The sequence below is a fragment of the Setaria italica genome, chromosome IX (genome assembly GCF_000263155.2).
Source record: "Setaria italica strain Yugu1 chromosome IX, Setaria_italica_v2.0, whole genome shotgun sequence".
NCBI classification, from domain to species: Eukaryota; Viridiplantae; Streptophyta; class Magnoliopsida; order Poales; family Poaceae; genus Setaria; species Setaria italica.
In genome coordinates this window covers 1,677,699-1,695,163 of record NC_028458.1, presented here as the reverse complement: position 1 = coordinate 1,695,163, position 17,465 = coordinate 1,677,699, and the positions used below count along the sequence as shown (strand labels likewise).

Here is a 17,465-nt window from a genome sequence, read left to right as displayed (position 1 = left end):
TAGCAGCTAAAAGTTGCTAAACTTTAGCAACTAAGTTTAGCAAGGTGGAACCAAACATCCACTTAACCTACACACCCTGAAAATTCTCCATCTAAGAATCGACAACAATTGGTCAAATCCAACTAACAAAATACAGGTACACATACTTTACATCTAAGAATGCATAACCTAAAATTAACGTACTACTCCCTCCGTTCCAAATTATAGGTCGTTTTGACTTTTTTAGGTCATAAATTTTATTATGCATATAGACATACATTATATCTAGATACATAATAATATCTATAAACCTAGAAAAATAAAAACAACCTATAATTTGGAACGGAGGGAGTAGTTATTACCATGAAATGTGTCCGAGAAGTACAGTACTTGTAACTCTAAATCATGAGACAAATAACGTTTTCTAATCTAATGCCTAATTATTTACCGGGGGTAACCTACGTGTCTTTTTCCAAAAAAAGACACTAATTCTCAAACAAAGAAATCAACGTGAACTGAACTCCCCTAGCTTCCTGGTAGGCGTCAGGTCTCCCAAATGCGAGCAGAGAAGAAGAGAGAAGGGGAGCAGGCAAAAAAACAAAAAAGATTCATTCCCATGATCCCATCCCTCAAAGGCACTTCCCTCCTGATACTGGCACATCATATCAGGTCCACATAACGAACCAAAGCTACCAACTCCAGCGAGTTCAACCAGTCACTTGGGGGGAGAAATAAATTGAGCACGCCACTTCTTCCTTTTGGCCGGGATTTGTCCTACATATTTCCGAAATCTCACACGCACGGGCACAATCTCACGGAAGTTTTCCATGCGATTTTCACTGACATTTCCCAGCCAAAAAGGTAGAGAAAACTACTCCCTCCATCCTAAATTGTCATTCCAAGAATCTTGGAGAGTCAAAGTATTTCAAGTTTGATCAAATTTATATGATAATATAATAACATTTATGATGTCAACTAATTATGATATCAACTAAGTACCATTAGGTTCTTCATCAATTATATTTTCATAGTATATCTATTTGATGTCATAAATCTTTATAATTTTCTCTATAATTTTGGTCAAACTTGAGATACTTTGACTCTCTAAAATTCTTAGAATGACTTACAATTTAGGATGGAGGGAGTAATTATTTTCCCTAACATATAGACCTAGCTCGATCTGCAGAAAGATATGCAAACATTGTGACCCGAGAGAACCATACCTCGGTGCTGCTGAATGGTGATGGTAAGATCAGCTCGTAGCAAGGCCTTCGGAACGAAATCCCCCCTCCCCGACCTCTTTCCCCAGCTCTCAATCTAGCTACAGTTCTCAGTTCATCTTCGCCATCAGCTCTCAGTTCATCTTTGCCATCAGCTGAGAACTGAGATGGAGTGGAGTGAGGTGTTTACTTGTCCCCATCTGCCCCCTGCAGCTTGCACTGTACCCATTGCGCGACAGCTAGTGCCTCGGGAGTCGGGAAACGAGCATCTCCGGGCCGGCGCCGCGGCCGGTGATGCCCGGTTTGACGGGTGGGGCAACGAGTGCTTTGCACTCTCCTCCGGCCAAACCAACCAGGCCGGCCCACGGTCCGGCACATTCGCCCCGATCAGCCCAAACCTGATGTGACCTGACCCGAACCAACCCACGCGAGAACCGGCTGGGCCGGTGCCCGATCCCTCTCCCCCTCCCTCTCGGCCAGGTCAACCAACCAACCCCACCCGGCCGGCTCGCTCCTCACCCACGTCTCGCCCGTCGCTCACCATCCCCAATCACCTCCACCTCACTGGTTTTCTTCCTCCCCGCCCCGGCGGCCGCCGATTTGGGGGAGCCCGGCCGTTTCGCCTCCCAAAAACCCGGGTGAGTTCTCTCTTCTCTCTCGATCCCGCTCCTCCCACCCTTTCCCCCACTCCTTTCAGGTTCTCCTGGTTCGCTCGGTTCGCGCGTGCGGGGCCGCACAGGTTCATTTCGCGCGCGCGCCATCGGCTAATTGGGGGATTAGCAGCAGGACTCTCGATGAATTGCGTTCGAATCCAATTGCGCCGTTCGTGACGCCCGGTGGTGATGGCTGATGCAGTGCTCGCGCCCGGATGGAGAGGCAGGAAGGGGATGACGCCGCGGCGGCGGCCGGGGCGGGGGCGGAGGAGGAGGAGGTGGTGCAGATCGGCGCGCAGAAGCACGACCCGGCGTGGAAGCACTGCCTCATGGTGCGCGCCGAGGGCCGGGTGCGCCTCAAGTGCGCCTACTGCGGCAAGCACTTCCTCGGCGGCGGCATCCACCGCTTCAAGGAGCACCTGGCCCGCCGCCCCGGGAACGCCTGCTGCTGCCCCAAGGTGCCCCGCGACGTCCAGGACACCATGATGCGCAGCCTCGACGCTGTCGCCGCCAAGAAGATGCAGCGCAAGCTAGCCAACGCACTCCCGCCCGGCGACATGAGGCGATTCGCCCCCACCGACGCGTCGCCCGCCTCCGCCGCGAGCGGTGGGGCCACCGACAGCCCCATCCACATGATCCCGCTCAACGAGGTGCTGGACTTCGAACCCGTGCCGCTCGACGAACAGAGGCCTCCGCTTCCGGAGACCATGAGGGGGAGTGTCAGCAGTAAGAAGAAGAGGAAGATGTTGAGTAACGCCTCCACTCCACCACTTACTCCCCCGACTCTGCAGCAGCATGTTCCGTCTACTCCTCAGACCAATCCTCTTCATCAGGTTGTGATGGCAGTCGACGCAGTTACACCATCATCAGGACATTTCGGACATGCTGGTTTGGACAAGGAGCAGGTTTCTGTGGCAGTTGGGAGGTTCTTGTATGATGTTGGTGTGCCATTGGAAGCAGTGAATTCAGTCTACTTCCAGCCCATGCTTGAGGCTATTGCATCGGCAGGAGGGAGGCCGGAGGCGCTCTCATACCATGACTTTCGTGGTCACATTCTTAAGAAGTCACTGGATGATGCGACGTCTCGGTTGGAGTTCTTCAAGGGGTCATGGACAAGGACTGGCTGCTCGGTGTTGGCTGATGAGTGGATCACTGATAAAGGCAGAACCTTGATAAACTTTTCAGTGTATTGCCCAGAAGGCACTATGTTCCTCAAATCGGTGGATGCAACCAGCATTGTCGCATCTTCAGATGCACTGTATGAGTTACTGAAAAGTGTTGTCGAGGAAGTTGGCGAGAAAAAAGTTGTCCAAGTAATCACAAACAACTCTGAGATCCATGCAGCTGCAGGAAAAAAGCTAGGTGAAACATTTCCAACATTGTTCTGGTCTCCATGCTCTTTCCAGTGCATCGATGGCATGCTTGAAGATTTCAGTAAGGTAGGGGCAATCAGTGAGATAATAAGTAATGCAAAGGCCATCACAGGATTTTTCTACAACAGCGCATTTGCATTGAATCTAATGAAGAAGTATCTGCATGGGAAGGATCTGCTAGTTCCTGCAGAGACTCGCGCTTCTATGAACTTTGTCACACTGAAGAACATGTACGGTCTGAAGGAGGCTTTGCAAGCCATGGTCAACTCGGATGAATGGATACACTTTTTGCTGCCAAAGAAAGGAGGGATCGAAGTAAGCAATCTTGTTAATAGTTTGCAGTTTTGGTCCTCTTGTGCTGCTGTTGTTCACATCACCGAGCCACTTGTGCATCTCCTTAAGCTAGTTGGTAGTACAAAGAGGCCTGCTATGGGGTACATTTATGCTGGATTGTACCAGGCCAAAGCAGCAATCAAGAAAGAGCTAGTGAGTAAGAACGACTACATGGCTTATTGGAATATCATCGACTGGAGATGGGACAACCAAACACCACGGCCACTTCATTCAGCTGGTTTCTTCCTGAATCCACTATTTTTTGATGGAATTCGAGGTGATGTATCAAATGGAATCTTCTCAGGAATGCTAGATTGCATAGAAAGGCTGGTTTCTGATGTGAAAATCCAAGATAAAATCCAGCGAGAGCTCAACATGTACCGGAGTGAGACAGCAGGGGATTTTCGTAGGCAGATGGCTATCCGATCCAGACGAACTTTACCTCCTGGTTAGTATTTAAGAATTTCTCGTTAACTAGTAATACACGCTAGTATTATGTTTTTTTTTTGCCATGCAAACTTGAGTTACATCTGTAGGGTTATTTTGTTTTATCTAACCAAATGAGACTTTTCTGACAAACTTTACATTGTTAGCCTTCTTTCAATATTTGGAACCTAGTTAAATTGTGCTTCCCTTTAATGATGTTGTCACAATGTAAAGTTTGTTAAGTGATATTTAACATTTTGCCTTTACTATTGTTATTTTATCTTACAGCTGAATGGTGGTATACATATGGAGGAGCTTGCCCAAATTTAACACGTCTAGCGGTCCGTATTCTTAGTCAAACCTGCAGCGCTAGAGGATGTGATCGGGCGCACATTCCTTTTGAGCAAGTTCATGATGAAAGATTGAATAGTTTTGAGCGTCAGCGAATGCATGATCTCACCTTTGTACAATACAACCTACGGCTGCAGCAAAGGTAATGGAATCATCTTTTTGTATAGAGTCTTGCCATTATGAGTTAAATTTGAATGTGTTGCTAAAAAAACATGGTTTGATTGACCGATCTTATTAATAATTGTTCATAGACAACAGCGCAAGGTGAAAGCATTTGATCCTGTCTCAGTGGACTACGTAGACATAGTTGATGACTGGGTTGTGGATACACCTGCACTGTTCTCTGGCCCAGTTGAGCAACCAAACTGGATGGAGATTAATCAATCAGTCAGCCGAATCGCACCAAGGGAACCAAATGAAGATGAATTTGAATCCTTCATTGAAGGTACATCCACATGTATTTCCTTTTGTAGACTTTATCTGCAGGTAATGACAAAAGCTAAATATCAGACGTTCTAAACTTCCTTCCAGGAGTTGATGATGAAATGATCCAAGGTGCTGCACAGGGCATCCAGGAAGATGATGATGATTCTGCTTGTGGCTGAGGCTATAGACGAATGAACTAGTCAGCTAACCTGTAAGCTAATGTTATATGGATAGAAGCTGGCATTGCCTGTCGTAATTTTCCAATTAGGACCTTCTTCATGTCACTTGTACGTGCTGTCTATTTCGGTTGTTCAGATATTTTAGATTTCAGATACCTTCCCGTATCTTTCCCAAGTCCACTGACCACTGTTCTAAACTCAATACTTCTATTATAAAGTTTATGGTTCACATGCCACAATCTTCTTCCCATGTAAGCAAGTTGATGCCCAGCGAAAGCGACACCTGGGTTCTGATTCTTCACAAAAATGATGTTTCCATATCATTACTTCTTTTGAGGTTTATTTAACTGTTAATTTGAAGAGATTCACTGTTTCACCTACAATCCATATAAGGTTATTGTGGTCCACCACCCGTTCTCATGCACTTGTCATTTGCAGAGTCTTTTCTTCTGGAAATGCACCAGCCAAAAATGATAATTAACCTGATTGGTATAGCCGGCCTCGGCAGTTGGGACTTGATACATCAAACTTTATTGTTTTTGTCATCCCTACAAATGGCTGACGATATCCTATGTTCACTTCGAAAAAGATCAAACACCTCTTTGACTCTAAATCTATGACTACTTGCTTTCCTTTACAAGTTCCAACCACCGTAAGTAGGCACATGACTGAACTTTTTGGTGTTTTGGTGAAGAGAGAAGGTGTCACCACTCAGCCGGAGATCACCTCCTGCTGCTCGTCGTTGGAGTGCGAAGAAGACGGCTGTGTCGTGACGGTGGTGGTCCCGGACGTCGGGAACACGGTGGCGAACTCGTCGAACGACTCGATGTATCCATAGAACAACCTGTTATTGTTTTCTAGATCCTTCGGCGGCGTCTCTGGCACCGGCGCAGCGCCTTCCAGTATCTGCACCACCTGCCTCATGCTCGGCCGGCACCGGGGGTCCGGGTGCGAGCAGAGCAGCCCGAGCTTGAGCACCAGCTCGACATCGGCCTCGTCGCCCTCGCCGATCTTTGGGTCCCTGGCGTCCATGATCCTCCCGGCCTTCCAGTGCTCGAGGACGAGGTCGACGAGCCCCGGCGAGTCGAGGTCGTCGTTGCGCTCCATGGGCCTCCGGCCGCAGGCCACTTCGAGCAGGAAGGCGCCGAACGCGAACACGTCGGTGCTCGTGGTGGCCTTGCCCGTCTTGCTCATCTCCGGCGCGAGGTACCCGAGCGTCCCGATGACGTGCGTCGTCTGCGGGTTGCTGCCGTGGTCGTACAGCCGCGCCAGGCCGAAGTCGCTGAGCCTGCCGTTCATGTCGGCGTCGAGGAGCACGTTGGCGGACTTGATGTCGCGGTGCACCACCACCTGCTCCCACCCCTCGTGCAGGTACAGCAGCCCGGCGGCGACGTCGCGGACGATCTTGGCGCGCCGTTCCCAGCTCAGCGCCGCCGGCTTGCCGGCGTCGAACAGGTGCTTGTCGAGGCTGCCGTTGACCATGTAGTCGTAGACGAGCATCAGCTCGCCCCGTCGCCGGCAGTAGCCGAGGAGCTGCACCAGGTTGCGGTGGCGCAGCCGGCTCATGCTCGCGATCTCCGAGACGAACTCGCGCAGCCCCTGCCGCGAGTCGTGGGCCACCTTCTTGACGGCGACCTCGGCGCCCGACCGCCGGAGCACGCCGTGGTACACGGTGCCGAAGCCGCCGGCGCCGATGATGTCGCGGAAGCCCCTGGTCGCCGCGTGCAGGTCCTTGTAGCGGATCCGGTGAGGGCCGTACTCGATCTCCCAGTCCTCCTCCTCCTCGGCGATCCGGCGGCGCCTTCTGACGAGCACCACGACTGCCCCCGACACTAGGAGTAGTACCAAGACGGCAACTAGGAACAGTGTGAGGATCAGTAGCAGCGGCATCATCTTCTTGGATCTTGACGGTGGGAGCGGCGGGAGTTTGGAGAGGTCGAGGTCCGGCGCGCGGCCGCCGCCGAGGCGGAAACTCCAGCCAAGAACGTAGTGAGAGCTTGAGGCCGCACCGTTCGCTCCCGAGAAGCCGACGTAAGTGTCGTCGGCCACGGCCGACGAGAGGTTGACGGTGTACGACACGAGCGGGACAGCCGGCCTGGGCATGCCGGCCGGCGACACCGTCACCTCCATGCGCATGCTCGCGCCGTCGTACTCGACCCACACCTGCTGGAGGTTTCCGCTGACCAGGCTGAAGTTGACGAGCCTGCCGGTGCCGACATCGACGTACGCCGCCGGCGTTGAGTTCACGGACTCCAAGCTGTTGACGTCGATGCCGACGTGGTTCTTGTCGATGTCCCTGAACTCATCGTCCCGCGCCGTGTCGAGCTCGACGGCGACGATCCCGCTCCTCCCCTGCCCCGTGTTATCCGACGTGTTGAACAGGCCGAGGTTCTTCCCCGCCACGGCTCCCGCCACGGCCGGCGACGGCGCGAGCGCGAAGGCGATCCCGTGGCCGTGCGCGTCCGGGTACCGCGGCACGATGGCGAACACGAAGGTGGTGGAGAAGGAGAGCGGCGCGCCCGTGGAGGCGTCCTTGAAGCGCAGCGGCGCCGAGTAGAAGCCGTGCCCGAACACCTCGTTCGTCTCGTTGGTGAGCTGCAGGAGGCCGGAGGCCGTGACCACGGCCGCGCCGCTGGTCGTCACGTTCTGGCGCGCGAAGCCGGCGGTGAACACGAACTCGGTGGCTGCGCCGGCCCCCGCCGCCGCCGATCCGCCTCGGGCGAGGAGGAGCAGGACGGCCACCAGCACGGCAAGAATGGCCGCCTCCATGATATGGAACGAAACGAGGCGTCGTTTGCTTTGCTTACATCTTTCTGTCGAAGTGGGATCCCAGCGTGTTAAAGGCATGTCCCGGTTACTGGTGCCCGGGTAGGGGTTGGTCGCGTCGTCGCCGATGCCTCGATCAGCTGGTGGTCCGGCGCCGTGCCGGGCGAGAGGGACGTGGAAGTGGACGGCATCGGAGGAGGGGCCAGGATGGGAGCGGGGAGCGCTCGGATTGGCTGCTCGCGGGTGATATCTTCACAGCACGACAAGGATGGGAGAGGTAGAAATCTACTGTACGACAAGTGTTGAAGAGTGACGTTTGGCAAGTGTGTGCTTGTTTTGGTGTTTGGGTTCTGCGCCAGCAGTGCACATCCCGGACCCATCCTTGAAGCCATGCATGGTATCTCTTTTTAGGCCAGCTATACTGCTTACGGGCTTCTTTTCTTTTCTTTTCTTTTCCATACATCTGAATGTTCATGGATTGAAATCCAACAGTTACTAGATCTTCTTCCTTGGGCTTCTTCTTGTAGTTCCTTCTTCCTCCCGATGTGCTCACCGAGGAGCTTCCTCTTGCGTTGAGTGGTGCCCCTTACCGCCCTTCTTCTCTCATTTCAGGTGGATCCCACCACCGGATCGATCTGTCATCACTATGCTACCATACACCATTGAAATGAGTTGCGCCCACCCTAACCCTCCTCATTGCCTGTTGGTCTCAAAGAAAATTCGATACCAAACAAATTCGTGAATAAAAAGAGATAACACCTGGAAGTTCTAGAAAACAATCGATTTTCCTTTACAATGGAGTAGAGCTCCCCTATTATAGTGACACATGAGCCACTTTACATTTCGAAAATGTCCTTCCTCAACCACTACATTTCTAGGATATGCCATACATAAAGGTCATGGGGTAATGTGTATAAATTGAATTCCTCAATATGGTCACGTTTCTCACGCCTCCGTCCTTCCAACCTCGGGACTTCACCTTCACCAGATCGATCTTCCAGCCTCGTGTCTCCACCGTTGGCTCGAGATAGTTGTCCAACCTCGTGACGCCTGGTTCGTTGTGTTGCTCCGAGAATCTTGTAACCTCACGGAATCTCCCTTCAGGTTCCGTTCCTGAGTAAAGAGTAAAAAAGATGAAAGCTCGGTGTTCAGGACTGATTCTGAACACTCGAGGGTTAGCTCAGTTGGAGTTTAGTTATTAGTTACCAGTTGCCAGCTTCGAGTCCCTCCAGTAACAAAGAAGATGCGAGGGTATGAGTTTTACTACCAGAATAGTTTCCATAAGAACTTGCGAGGTTAACCAAGTTTTATTCCTTGACCAAGAACTTGCGAGGTTAGAGAGTTTTTACCCACGAACAAAGATTTCCAAATGGGCCAGGCCCGTTGGGTGGCCCGAGGCCCGACACTAAAAAGCACGGCACGAGCACGGGCCCGGCACGAAGTGAATAGTGCCAGGGCTGGCCCGGCACGATGATAGTGCCGGGCCTGGGCCGCCTCCTCGGCACGCTGGGACAGCACGAGCCCGGCATGATTTTTGGGCCGGCCCGATGTGGCCCGATCTAACTACCATATAAATGCAGAAGCCGACTTATCCTTTCAATTTTCCCCCATTTGACCATCCACCCGTCCGCCTCCCAGGGTCCTCCCACAGTCCCACCTTCCTGCTTGCTTGGGGACGGTGGCCGCCATGCCCACCGCAAGGGGCCAGCCGCCGTCGCCCGAGGCCGATGCGGGGGGCCGGCCGCCGCAGCCGCCCGAGGCCGACGCGGGGGGCCAGCCGCCGCTGCCGTCCGTCCGCGGGGGACCGACCGCCGCCGCCGCCGCTAGGGGCCGACGCGGGGGGGCGGCCGCCGACCGTCGCCGCCCTCCGAGGGCAACTAGAGCCGGCCGCTGCTGCTAGTGCCGGGCCGAGCACTAGCACGGCATGGCCCGTCGTGTTGTGGGCTGGCCCGGCCTGATAAAAAGGTCGTCGGGCCGAGCCTGGGCTGCCTCCTCGACACGCAGTGCCAGCCCAGCCCAGCACGAAAACCCTTCGAGCCTAATAGTGCCGGGCCTATTAGTGCCGGGCCAGGATGGGTTAGTGCCGGGCTAGGGCCGGGCGGCCCGTTTGGAAAACTATGCCCACAAATGGCGCTCGAGGGTGTTTAGTTCTTTGGCGATCCCCAGCAGTGCCCATCCTCCGTCACATGCTACTTCACCGTTGTGGCCACCGTGGTCCTCCACTGCTAGGCTAACCTTCATTCACACCCCTCCCCTCTAAATCCTCTAATGCAGCCTCCAATTCCCCAAATCTGGAACCCTGATCTTGCCGGACATGAAGCAGGGATGTCATATGTGCATGTAGCTGAAATCGGAAAAGAAATTATTGAAGGGAATACTCAAGTCACATATAGATTTCCCATTCCTTTTTGTTTTGTTTTAGATGCTGGAAATTCAGCTCCGCAAAATGTCAGTGAGGATATATATGTGTGTTGCATATTCATATGGAGCACTGCACCACATTGCTTTTGCCGTGTAGTGTCTCACTTTAAGATACCTTTGAATTTGCAAAACTCCAATTCATATATGACGTAAAAAATTTTGATCTAAAATTTGCAAATCATTCTTTAGGTTTTTGCTGAATTTGACACAAGTAGAGGTGTCATTCTCACAGTGGAAAACGACGACATGCATTCCAAAAGTCAAATTCGCATTCCCTGTCACATACCCAGCTAATGGCCCCTTCAGCTCGAGACTTCTGTGTGGTTTGCATTCGCATGCATTCAGTTGGGAGTTTGGAGCTAGTACTGTACTAACCAGAGGCATAACGTAGCCAAGGAAACTGCAAATTGCCGGCCAAGTTGTGGATCGACTTGCCTAGCTTACGCGGCAGCTGAACAACATCATATCGATTGCAGACGAACGGCCAGGCAATGCAAAAGCATGCACCACACTCGCAAGCAGTGACCGCCGTCTCTGTCCATCACACCGCACCTTCTAGGCTGGCAACAAGCACCGTGGTTATCTGATCTTGATCAACAACATGGTGGTAAATTGGTAAATAGCATACGTACCCAGAGGTCGACATCAGCTTAATTAGACGTCTAGACCTCAAGTCATCAGTCCCTACTTCTGCCGTCTGTATTTGCATGCAGATTCAGCGGATACATGTACAACATTCAGAGAGGGACCCAAGAACAGGTAGCTGTCACTACTTAAATACTGTACTGCGTTTGCTGTGATAGAAGACGACGACTGACTGACTCTGCAGCTTGGGACGATGCACACCGTGTGGTCATTGCTGGATATCTCCAGCCAGGTCCATCCCATGTTATTAGCATTCCACAGGCCGGATGTATGGCCGCCGTACTCCGGGACCGGCCGGCCTTGTTGACGACGAGGTCGAGCGAGGTCCGGGCCGGCGTTCGTTGGCGTTGGGCAGGCAGAGGCACTCGATGATGGATGCGTTCAGGTCGGCACCACCCCACGTGTTGGCTCGATGGTCAATCACTCGAATGTCTGAGTTGCTCGCTCGAGAGATGCCAGGATCTCAAGTCATTCTCTGGGCCAGAGCTATGTGCGGGGGGTCTGCCTATGTTATTTCGCTGGGGAACCGAGCGACCAGGTATGAACGACAGAGAATAGCTGGGTGAACGGTCGATGCCGTTCACATCGATCGGATTTGGCTGTGTTTGTGACAAACGGGAGTGATGGCTGATGCCTTGCTCGTGTCGTGTGGGACTGAGGAGGATGCAACGGCACACTGCATTACAGGTACAGAGTTTTAAATGTGGGGATTTTGGGTTGCATGAACCGGTTTGCTTGTTCTATGATGCGTAGGTCAATGTTGCGGTCAACGAAGGGAGGATATAAGGAAAAAAAAGATTATTATTTGTGATTTTGATGGTTGAGTGGTAACATGATCTTTAGTTCTTATCACTTACAAGATGAGTTATCTCAAAAATATATAAATCTAAAATGATGAATATGTAGAAAAACATTTCGGAGATTATAGTATCTCATATGGTCACTTACAAAAAAGATTACACATACAAAACCTCAACGATTACTCACTTGCAGAAAAAAAATTACACGTACAAAACCTCAACGATTAGGTTAATTAGGTGTTAGGACTTATGAAAGCAAAACCACCCTTTGATCATCCTAAAACTGTCTGACAACCTATGTTCACTTCTTTAGACAAGATTATTACAACACCTAATCTTGTAACTATTTGCTTTCCAATTTGAACCATCCTAAGCACATCACAGCGATTTTGTAGCAATTTAATGGTAAGAGAAATTTGAATTTAGTTACAAGAGAATTTTGTAATTTATTGACGAGAGCTGATGGCAGAGCCAGAACTCCGCCGGAGATCAGGTGCTGGTGTTCGGCGCTGGAGTGCGACCAAGGCGCGGCGTGACGGTCGCCACCTCGATCGTCGTCGGGAACATGTTGATGAACTCATCGAACGTCTCGTAGTACCCGAAGGTCCTGCCGCTGCTGCCTAGATCTTCCGGCGGCGTCTCCGGCACCGGCGCGGCGCCTTCCAGTACCTGCACCACCTGCCTCATGCTCGGCCGGCACCGGGGATCAGGGTGCGAGCATAGCAACCCGAGCTTGAGCACCAGCTCGAGGTCGTCCTCGTCGCACTTGCCGATCCTCGGGTCCCTGGCGTCTCTGATCCTCCCGGTCTTCCAGCACTCGAGGACGTTGTCGACGAGCCCCGCCGGGTCCGCATTGTTGTTGCTGAGTGACTCCACGGGCCTCCGGCCGCAGGCCACCTCGAGCAGGAAGGCGCCGAACGCGAACACGTCGGCGCTCGGGGTGGCCTTGCCGGTCTTGATCATCTCCGGCGCGAGGTACCCGAGCGTCCCGATGACGTGCGTCGTCTGCGAATCGCTGCCGTGGTCGTAGAGCCGCGCCAGGCCGAAGTCGCTGAGCTTGCCGTTCATGTCGGCGTCGAGGAGGACGTTGCTGGCCTTGATGTCGCGGTGCACCACCACCTGCTCCCACTCCTCGTGCAGGTACAGCAACCCGGCGGCAACGTCGCGGATGATCTTGGCGCGCCGCTCCCAGCTCAGCGCCGGCCTGTTTTCAGCGTCGAATAGGTGCTTGTCGAGGCTGCCGTTGACCATGTAGTCGTAGACGAGTATGAGCTCTCCCCGTCGCCGGCAGTAGCCGAGGAGCTGGACCAGGTTGCGGTGGCGCAGCCGGCTCATGCTCGCGATCTCCGAGACGAACTCGCGCAAGCCCTGCCGCGAGTCATGGGCCACCTTCTTGACGGCGACCTCCGTGCCCGACCGCCGGAGCACGCCATGGTACACGCGGCCGAAGCCGCCGGCGCCGATGACGTCGCGGAAGCCTCTGGTCGCCGCGTGCAGGTCTTTGTAGCTGATCCGGTGAGGTCCGTACTCCAACTCCCAATCTTCCTCCACCTCGGTGAACCGCCGGCGCCAGACGACGAACAGCGTGACGCCCGCTGACACCACGAGGAGCGCCACGACGGCAAGCAGGATCAGCGCCAGGACCAGTTGCGGATGCATGGTCTTCTTGGGCCTAGACGACGGGACCCGCGGGAGCTTTGACAGGTCGAGGTCCGGCGCGCGGCCGCCGCCGAGGCGAAAGCTCCAGCCGAGAACGTAGTGCGAGCTCGAGGCAGCGCCGTTCGCGGCCGAGAACCCGACGTACGTGCCGTCGGCCACCACCGACGAGAGGTTGACGGCGCAAGACACAAGCGGGACGGCCGGCCTGGGCACGCCGGCCGGTGACACGGTCACCTCGAGGCGCGTGCTCGCGCCGTCGTACTCGATCCACACCTGCAGGGGGTCCCCGCAGACCAAGCTGACGTTGAGCTTGACGGTGCCGGCGTCGGCGACGTAGCCCGCTGGCTTCGAGCAATTGGACTTTAGGCTGTTGACGTCGACGCCGACGTGGTTGTCGTTGATGTCGGCGAACTCCTCGTCCATCGCCGTGTCGAGCTCGACAGCGACGACCTCGTTCTGCCCATTCCCGAGGTGGTTCGACGTGTTAAAAAGCCCGAGGTTCTTCCCCGCCACGGCTCCCGACACGGTCGCCGACGGCGCCAGCGCGAAAGCGAGCCCGTGGCCGTGCGCGTCCGGGTAGCGCGGCAGGATGGCGACCACGAACGTGGTGGAGAAGGAGACCGGCGCGCCCGTGGAGGCGTCCTTGAACCGCAGCGGTGCGGGGTGGAAGCCGTGCCCGAACGCCTCGTTGGTCTCGTTGGTGAGCCGAAGGAGGCCGGAGGAGGTGACCACGGCCGCGCCGCTGGCCGTCAAGTTCGCACCCGCGAAGCCGGCGAGAACGAACTCGGTGGCGGCGCCGGCTGCGGCCGGTGATCCGCTTCGAGCCAGAAGAGCGAGCAGGACGGGCACCACCGCGGCAAGAACAGACGCCATGGTGGAGCTGGAACAAGACACGTTGATCTCTCAGCGATCGGCCGGCGTGCTCGGCTTATAGCTTCCGGCCGCAACAATCCCAGCGCGTCGTCAAAGTCATCGGGGCTATGGCTACACCGGCACGAGCGCCTGGGTTTGTCGTGCACGGCAGCACGGGAGGGACGTGGAAGTGGACGGCATCAGAGGGAACGGCGCTGGCTGGCTGCTCGCTTCATAGGATCGGAGAGGTAGGAACGACAGGTCTTGACGCTGCATTTGTGGGTTTATTGGACACTATACTGCGACTGGTGCAAGTAGTGGCATGGTACTTGAGGTTTTTACCTGTCTACTTCTCACTCATAGTGATTCTAATGCTGAAAACACACGATTTTTAGGTGATCAAACATTGACGTCGTTTCCTTCTTCCATTGCTCCCATCTGTTTGCCTAACGTCCTTTTTTTCACTAGCACGTATTTCATTAAGAGAAAATTACCTAACATCCCTGATCGGCTCACCCTCCCCTCTCCTCTACGGCTCTACGGTTGCCCATACTTGTCGGTGCTCCAACCACAATAGTAGGTTATGCTTCGGCAAGCCGCAACATTCTGCTCATCGTCGTCTCCCATCACCCTTGTAATACCATTATACTTAGCTACCTTCTTCATGCCGCTGCTTCACTACATTCCGCCCTAATGTCAATGCACCGTTGATTCCACTGCCAAGATTGCCTTCTTCCCTTGCATCTGTTTTCGGAGAATGGTAAAACCCAAGTTCTAACATTGAAAACCCACTAATCCTAACCCTAAGGTCCTGGATGTAGGTGCATGTGTCATCGCCAAACAAGACTAAACTAGTTGGGACACGGATCCTCTCGAACACACAAAAAGGTACGGAATTTGTGTGTTATATATCCACTTCCAAAACATGTTGTTGCCATTAACACTACCATTTCCTATAGATAACCGAAAATTAATTTGTACTCCTACATATGGATTACTTGCACAATGTTACTAGGTGGCTGAATGGAAAATAAAAGTACATATGGACTACTTTTCTACCACATTGTGGTTGCCCGTGTAGTGCACCAACAACATTCTTCTCATAATCATCTCCCATCGTCCATGTCATATCCTGTGTGTCCTTAGATTTAGTTAGAAAGATTGCTACCAAGCGAATTATCCCAAAAAAGAAAAAACAACAATGAGGACAGGCCCGCCGAACGTCCTGAGTTTTTGGCTGGAAAGCTAGCTTTCTGAAAACTGACTTTTTGATTGCTGATCTTTTGCTATTGGCTTTTGTAATGAATTTTTATCTTCTCAGCACACCAAAAGTTAGAAAAAACTCTCTCAGTTAGCCTTTCAGCTTTCAGTTCATTTCCTCAGAAGCTAGCTTTCCAAAAGCAAGTTCAACAGCTGGACTGTTTGTTTCAGCTTTCCAAAGCAGACCTGAGAAGCTAAGCTGAAACAGGCCCTTAATTTAGTTCAAAAAGAAATGCATGATGTCAGCGTGTGAAGTTGCTCCTAGCCACCAAAAGCGATCTCAAAGTTCAGTTCTTTGAAGCCCTAACACCTAGGTGACATGCATATAGATGGGCCTTCGCAGATGGAGCACAGGATTACGGTGCTCAAGTGATGTATGCGTTCAAGAAAGATGGTCAGAAGAAGACTATCATGGGGAAGATGCTCAAAGTGGGCACTAGGCATCTAGATCGAAGCACGTGAGGCCCATGGGCAGCAGCAACTGTGAACAGCTGATTGAACAGGCGTGACGGACGGTGTGTTCGCGGGTCGCAGGCGTACTCCGGGACCGAGGACTGCAATGCATATATGGATGATATTTGATCGTGGGTTCAACCAATTTACTTGTACCATATGGTTTATAATTATTTATAGAATAATGTATTGAGTGGGATGACTTCATCCTAGATAGGGCGGTACAATTCACCCAACCAAATAAAAAAATATTATTATTTTAAACTATTCCATATACGAACCAAATAATACAAGCAACGAAGCGAGGGGGAGGGGAGTGTCCGTCCCTCGTTCGTTGGGCAGGTTGGCAGTCTCACTCTCAGTCACTCGGCGAGCCAGGTTCAACCGGCAGCTGCCGACGCATTCAAGTCAGCACGACGGGTTAATTACCTTGTTGATTAACACTACTATTTTTTCTCGAATCATACGCAGACACTCACATGCATGTATGCACACTCACCACTACGAATACACGCACGCAACCTTACTCCTATAAGCACTTTCGAAAAATTAAGGCACCACTATCGTCTCGCTGTCAACAGGCATACCGTCTACCACTGAAAGAATAACGGCAATTAAATTCCAAAATAAATTTAGAAAAATGGGAGCACCAGCGTCACTGATAGTCAGATTTCACCGTTAGAAATCTTCGCTTGATTAGCACTAGTGCTGAATGGCAGAATTCTGTCCGTATTCCCGGTCAGGTGCGCGGCGCTTGATTCCTTGCTTGTCTTTCTAAAAGGAGTATTTTTTGGATTCCAAAGTCCCTATAGAACCACTAATTAACCCAACGCCTGGTTGGGATCATTGTGAGTTTGTGACCTCTTCTATTAATTCCCGGCTGGCACGATGCACGATCCCGTTCCCCCACCAGGACGCCATATGGGCCAGATACATCAGGCAACTCACCTCGTCACCAATCGAAATAAAATTAGGACACCATCGTCCCAGCAAAGAATTGAACTTGCTTGCTTAGTCAATGCTAGCTGAATACTACTCCCTCCGTTCCAAATTGTAGATCATTTTTAGGTTAGTATATGTTTAGGTACATAATACACTACTAGAAAAATGACCTCTCATCTTGAGGCTTAGTACCGGTCACTTTTTAGCCTGATACTAATGTTTAGTACCGAACCTAATGGATAGTCCCCGAGGAGCCTTCCGTGACCCTCTTTCAGTACCAGGTGGGGGCTCCACCCGGTACTAAAGGGTCCCCACACAATACTAAAGGGTGACCTTCAGTACCGGAAGCCTTTAGTACCAGGTGGAGCCCCCACCCGGTACGCTTCACTACCCGGTACTGAAGTGTTTTCCGTCCGCGCGCCAAGCACTGGCCCCCTTAGTGGTCGTCCTTATCCTCAGCTCCCTCCGCTTCACCTCCCTCATCCTCATATCCTCTCTCCATCCGCTCCCTCTCCCTCTCTAGGCTACCAGCCCCCTCCCTCCCTCCCTGGCCTCCCCTCTCCTCCCCCTCCACTCACCCTTCACCTCGGGCCTGAGGTGAGGAGCGGCGGTGGGGCGAGGCGCGGTGGCGGCGGCCATCGGGGCGGCGGGGAGTGGCCGGCTGAGCGGCGGCGGGTGGGAGCGACTTCGGGCGGAGGGGCAGGTGGCGGGGGGGGGGGGATTTTTG

The 17,465-nt window shown here is 52.8% G+C and overlaps 3 protein-coding genes and 1 long non-coding RNA gene across 5 annotated transcripts in view; 1 reads left to right on the top strand and 3 right to left on the bottom strand.

Annotated features, from left to right (window-relative positions):
* Positions 1 to 1,606, bottom strand: part of LOC111255812 — a 3,729-nt gene extending 2,123 nt beyond the window's left edge. The window contains exon 1 of the long non-coding RNA XR_002675810.1: positions 1,203 to 1,606. This is a non-coding gene — a long non-coding RNA (uncharacterized LOC111255812). The remainder of the gene's footprint in view (positions 1 to 1,202) is intronic.
* A 112-nt stretch (positions 1,607 to 1,718) lies between these two features.
* On the top strand, positions 1,719 to 5,179 carry LOC101757413. Of its 2 annotated transcripts, XM_004981177.3 has the most exons (5): positions 1,719 to 1,837; positions 2,055 to 4,006; positions 4,273 to 4,477; positions 4,587 to 4,780; positions 4,867 to 5,179. In XM_004981177.3, exons 2-5 carry the CDS (start codon positions 2,068 to 2,070, stop codon positions 4,938 to 4,940), a joined length of 2,412 nt encoding a protein of 803 aa, XP_004981234.1. In that variant the 5' UTR covers positions 1,719 to 1,837; positions 2,055 to 2,067; the 3' UTR covers positions 4,941 to 5,179. The 2 variants fall into 2 exon arrangements, with proteins under 2 accessions (XP_004981234.1, XP_012698616.1); XM_012843162.2 differs by lacking the exon at positions 1,719 to 1,837 and having other exon boundaries at positions 1,917 to 4,006.
* A 208-nt stretch (positions 5,180 to 5,387) lies between these two features.
* Positions 5,388 to 8,199, bottom strand: LOC101757013 (L-type lectin-domain containing receptor kinase IV.1). The gene has a single exon (XM_004981176.3). The coding sequence runs from the start codon at positions 7,785 to 7,787 to the stop codon at positions 5,652 to 5,654; it is 2,136 nt and encodes a 711-aa protein (XP_004981233.2). The 5' UTR covers positions 7,788 to 8,199; the 3' UTR covers positions 5,388 to 5,651.
* A 3,645-nt stretch (positions 8,200 to 11,844) lies between these two features.
* LOC101771227 (L-type lectin-domain containing receptor kinase IV.1) lies at positions 11,845 to 14,366 on the bottom strand. The gene has a single exon (XM_012842639.2). The coding sequence runs from the start codon at positions 14,102 to 14,104 to the stop codon at positions 12,062 to 12,064; it is 2,043 nt and encodes a 680-aa protein (XP_012698093.1). The 5' UTR covers positions 14,105 to 14,366; the 3' UTR covers positions 11,845 to 12,061.
* Between the last annotated feature and the right edge of the window lie 3,099 nt (positions 14,367 to 17,465).